Source organism: Sinocyclocheilus grahami, unplaced genomic scaffold (assembly GCF_001515645.1).
Source record: "Sinocyclocheilus grahami isolate Dianchi unplaced genomic scaffold, SAMN03320097.WGS_v1.1 scaffold93.1, whole genome shotgun sequence".
NCBI lineage: Eukaryota > Metazoa > Chordata > Actinopteri > Cypriniformes > Cyprinidae > Sinocyclocheilus > Sinocyclocheilus grahami.
In genome coordinates, this window is record NW_015505272.1 from 209742 (window position 1) to 215082 (window position 5341).

The window sequence follows — 5341 nt, forward strand, 5'->3', positions numbered from 1 at the left end:
TTCGAGGAATGAAAAGCAGATAATATTGATACCAAGAAACAAACATTTGGAATAGATTAAACCAAAGATACATACATACACCTGAATATCAGTGTTTTATGGCTTTAACTAATACAAATAACGAGTGGTAACTCAGCTAATCTAATAGGGAAACGTACAAACAACACATGCAATATACCAGATATATTTGTAGAGTATAATAGAGTAACGGTCTTTATGGGTGTGTGTGTTTGTGTTTGTGTGTGTGTTAGTTTACTTGGCTAGCCAGGCCCATCGGGGTCATTTACAGCTCTTTGGGACCGTGTTTGAAGTCAGATGGGGGAGATGATAGTGGGGGAGGACTGGTTAGAATCTCCTTGATGGCGAGGAACCATCTGGCAATTTAAACCCCCATTAAAAGTAAAGTCTCTGACCAGAACTGTAAATTATATGGAAATGTCAAAAGGCTAAAAGGGTCTCTTAAACCATAAACACCCCAAAGATCATGCATGATTCTACACAGACGCTACAATGATATCCGCTTCGTCATGCCTAGAGCTGATCCGTGCTGGTCGCTGAGGAAATACATCACCTTCGCGCTGTGGATCGCCGGATCAGCTTTCATCGTGGACGAAGCGGAGTCCAGCCCGGGGTCGTCACATGTGGTTGCCGCAAGCCCGCTGGACGCTTCTTCGCCGAATCTGCCGGCCGCGCCGTTCTCAAGCCCGCCGCCTCTGCTCACTCTAGCCCTCCGGCCGTTCCTCACGCTAGCCCCCGGCCTCCGCTCACTCTAGCCCGCCGTGTGTGACGCTGTGTTTCGTTGTGAAAGCGAAACTACTTTGTTTGGCCTTCCAAAAGAGGACATGACTAGAAATCAGTGGTTAAGTTGTATTTACAACACTGTTCCAGAACACTTCAACCCAAATATTCAGATGTGTCCAGCGCATTTTATGGAGGACTGTTTCCTGATCCTGGTAGAGTAGACTACAATGCCGGCTGTTCTGACTCACAGACTGTAAGTACGTTTTTTATATTTAAAGAATTTGCCACTGATGATTCAAACGCGAGTTTTGAGCAGTGTAGAGTAGCGTTTGTCGTTTGTCATTTCTCCAATCACAAATGCAGACATGATTTTATGGTTATGCGGCGCAATGCAATGCATAAAAAGACAGTAAAAGTCATTATAATCCGTAATTATGTCCCCACTGGATGCAACAAATGCCTTGTTTATAATGGGTTTTAATGTTTTTTATCTCATGGCTCCAGCCTGACAGGGCATCATCACAATATGGTGCAGGGAGTAACATTTCCGTCACACGCTTGAGGTATTCGGCCAATCACAACGCACTGGATAGCTGCCCAATCACAGCACACCTCGCTTTTCAGACCGATGAGCTTTGTAAAAATCAACGTGTTTCAGAAAGGCGGGGCATAGAGGAGAAACAATAATGTACAGTATGTGGAAAATAATGTGTTTTTTTAACCTTAAACCACATAAACACATTTCATTACACCAAATACACAAAATAAACTTATTTTTAGCAACATCATATGACCCCTTTAAAGTGAGAGTTCACCAAGAAATGAAACTTGTCATCATTTCCTCACCCCCATATTGTTCCAAACATGTATTACCATCAACATTTAAAATATCTCCTTTTGTTTTACAGAAATAAAGTTATACAGGTTTGAAATGACATGAGGGTGAGTAAATTATTATTATTATCTGACATTGATTATGGCCAATGTTACAGCAAAATCGCCCAATTCCTTTGACACACTGACCCAGGTAAGATTAGGAGATATGTTAGGCTTAGTCCGGATGAGAAGATGGCAAAGATGAAATTTAGACCACTAGTGCAGCGGTGGCGAACTCCGGTCCTGGAGAGCCGCAGCCCTGCAGAGTTCAGCTCCAACCCTAATTAAAACTCACCTGCCTGTAGCTTTCTAGCAACCCTTCAGACCTTGATTAGCTTGTTCAGGTGTGTTTGATTAGGGTTGAAGCAAAACTCTGCATGGCTGCGTCTCTCCAGGACTGACGTTCGCCACCCCTGCACTAGTGGAATAGATATCCATCACTTTGAATGTTCTCAGACAATGAAGCAAAAAGTTGACTTTCTGGGACTAAAGGAAGAACATGATGCAGGAAACAATCAATCTACTTCTATGTATGTACTCTTACCTTCTTGTCGAAGTCTTTATCCCACATGTCATTGATTGTGCATCCTGCGCCTCTCATAAGCAAAGCTCCCACCCCGAAGAGCGCAAGCATGCGCAGATCAGGAAGGCATCCCGGGTCTGCTGCCAACCCAATACTCCACATACAAGGCAGATACAGCAGCCATGTTCCTACAAGAACACAACCATTTATATTTCACTGAAAAAACAGCTTACAACCAAAAGGACACCCTGGAAAATGAGCTCAGCTCACCTATGGGTTTGTCCAGTCTCATTAATCTGAGGTACGGCTGAACGGACGCCGGGGCTGCGTTCACAATCCCAGCAGGAGTGAGGCTGAAGAACCTTGTGCCACAGCTGTGACCTGCCAGTAAAGGAGGCCATATTCTCTGTTTGTGATCGTCACTTTTGTTAAAAAAGCAGGATCCAGGCTGACAGAAGGCTGTGGTGATGTTTTCATGCTGCCTTCTGAGACTTGAAAGACGGGCAGAGCAGATCTGTGGAAGACTCCTCCTCACTGCATGTGGTTGAAACAGTGCCAGTAGTCTGGTGGACATCATCTTGTCTGTTGAGCTGTCATGACCAACTTTTAGCGAGAGATGTCACGACTGCAAAGTAGCGAGGCGCTTCATTGTATACTTGCATTCATGTGCAGATGAGGGAGCTCTTCAGGAACAATGAACAAACAGCAGAGAACACAATGCACAGTATTCAATACAGATTACTGACGAGTCATGAAAATGTCAAGTTGAGTGAATAAGGCTTTTTTCTTGTAATACTGTGTGCCAGTATTCTGTAAGAGTAGTCAAACTTGATACAACTTTAAGATATTCAATATTATGCTGCTTGTGTTACACTTAAACTTGGCTATGACCATTGAAATGCCCCTTATCGACTAATGTTGTGTATTTTTCTTTGGTGTAGTCAATGAAGTTCGAGAAGCAGAGTTCCAGATGTCAAAATAAGACTTTGTCACAGCAACAAAGCCTAGATAACGGTAACCGCATCTGAAGTCTTCGACTGTCAGCTCATTTGTTTTATACCTTTTTCTCTCACCAAAGTTGGTTGTTCCAGTTTTTGTTATTGGTTATGCCTATCTGGGTTGCCACAATGACTAAATCTTGAGCACTGACTGTCCCAGGTCAAGGACATTATGGGTATTAAAACGCACTAGTGCTCATGTGCTCAGATATGCTTATCAGTGGAATTTGCTAGATCAGCCACTTTGGCCATTTTTATTAATGGTGGAATGTGGTTAGATCAACCATTTCAAATGTCAAATTTGGCTACTTGTTCCTGCCTACTGCTGGAAACTTCTAGAAATGACCCAGAGTATATTGGGTTATTTAAGGTAACTTGGTACAATCCAATGGAAACCACCAGTATTGCCCAATGGTGAATACCATATTGAGTAAATAGCATAATATATAATAGAATTACACAATACTAATCAATGGTGTTACAAGCAATAACAAGCGTTGCTAATATGTTAAATACGATGGGAAGATAGATCAGCATTGTCAATCTTTCTTCTTTGAATCGTTTGTAAATCATTCATGTCTATTTGACATATTGAACTTACAGCGCTCTGTGACAGCAATTTTGAAGTCCTTTGCGTTGTGTGCGCCGACGTCGTGCTCCCCTGAAACATTTGTTTTCCGAATGGTTCCGCCTTTTGATTTATTCTACTGTACCTATGCTTTCTTTCATGATATTCAGTATTTGTAAACTCCAGTGTAAAATTACATGTACAGAAATACCAGTCAACAGATGCTATAAAACACAGTATTCGAAAATATGCTTTAATTAAAGTTACTACATCAATGCTGTTTTCATTCAAATGTATTAAGTTTCAATTAAAATGTAATGTACAGATGACACCGTTCATAATGATTATGGTTGTCTTTTCAAAGCAAGCATTGTAACAAGTTATAACATTATAACAAATATAAATACATTAATATGTTATATAGCATGGTCATAAATTAACCAAAATGACACTGAAAATAACAAAATGACCTACATATTTTAAATAAGAGACAAAAATAATGTGTATGTGGTGAATTCCTCTGTTTTTAACATTGGATGGGCTTTGTTGTATAATAGTTTATTCACCAATAGTATGGGTTTAAATAAAATGACAACTCTTTCTCATAAATGTAACTCTGTTTATTTCACAGACGGTCCCTGCTCCTTCTCTCCATCCAGATGTTTAAGATTCCAAATTAAAACTAAATAGAATTGTGTATTTTGACTGACTCTTTTAAAATCTCGCGAGCCAATCTGTTAAACAGTACCAATTACCTCCCTCGCGTGGTCATTGGAAACCATTACAAGTTACCAGTGATGTTGGAAATTAAAAAGAACAAATAAATATACACATTTGTCTGAGAGTACAGGTTTGATTTTTTGATTTGTGTTATTTGCATGTTCTGTGAACTATTTACATAATATTTAATATACTACACCCAGTTGTTTCTTATACCGTCATAATGTAGTCCACATGAATGAATGTATATGGGTGTATATATATATATATTTGGTAAGATCTAATTTGTAAATATCTTAACAGGCATAGAAGTGTTATAGATTCATTAAAGGGACAGGACAGAAATCATCGCACTCCACATCACGCTTGTAGTAACTGAAACAAGACACCGCGCTCGCGCTTCCTGGTGTGTGTTCATGATCCCCCAATAGTATGTTCCTGCACAACCGGAGGCTGCAGTTTCAGGACAGCAGTTTCAGGACCGCAGTTCTAGGACCGCAGTTCAAGGACCCTATGCTTTTGTAACAGCGCCACCTACCGAATCGGATCACTAAAGATGGACGACACGGACAGCAATCAGAGTGAGTAACTTTACCGGTTTTCAATTTATTTATTTTTTTAATTTGTTTTATTTATAACCTTAAAACGATGCCAAGTTTAAGTAGCCAACGTGAGAACTGCTAAGAAATAATAATTAATTCCCGATTACTAGTTTTATTGATTATTACGATGTTCTTAATTCGTGGCCATGATTTAATTCAGCTAAACCTTGTTGACATAATGTCTACAATAAGTAAATCTAGCCAGCACATTAGTTAAACTAAAAAAAAGATGATAAAAGCATGTTGATGTGAGATGTGTCAGATTTACCTGTAGTTTACTGTATTAGTGTGAAAACTTGTTTGATACTCATTG

At 39.9% G+C, this 5341-nt stretch overlaps 1 protein-coding gene across 3 annotated transcripts in view; it reads right to left on the bottom strand.

Moving 5' to 3' along the window:
- The window catches only part of coq2 (coenzyme Q2 4-hydroxybenzoate polyprenyltransferase), a 7686-nt gene extending 3806 nt beyond the window's left edge, over positions 1 to 3880 (bottom strand). Inside the window, exons 1-3 of one of the 3 annotated variants that reach the window (XM_016275285.1) lie at positions 3740 to 3880; positions 2411 to 2730; positions 2162 to 2328 (exon numbers count right to left, since the gene is read on the bottom strand). In XM_016275285.1, coding sequence (XP_016130771.1) covers positions 2162 to 2328; positions 2411 to 2717 — 474 coding nt within the window. In that variant the 5' untranslated portion in view covers positions 2718 to 2730; positions 3740 to 3880. Of the gene's footprint in view, positions 1 to 2161; positions 2329 to 2410; positions 2824 to 3739 lie in introns of all 3 variants that reach the window. The other 2 variants (XM_016275284.1, XM_016275283.1) reach the window with 2 other exon arrangements.
- Positions 3881 to 5341: the final 1461 nt, after the last annotated feature.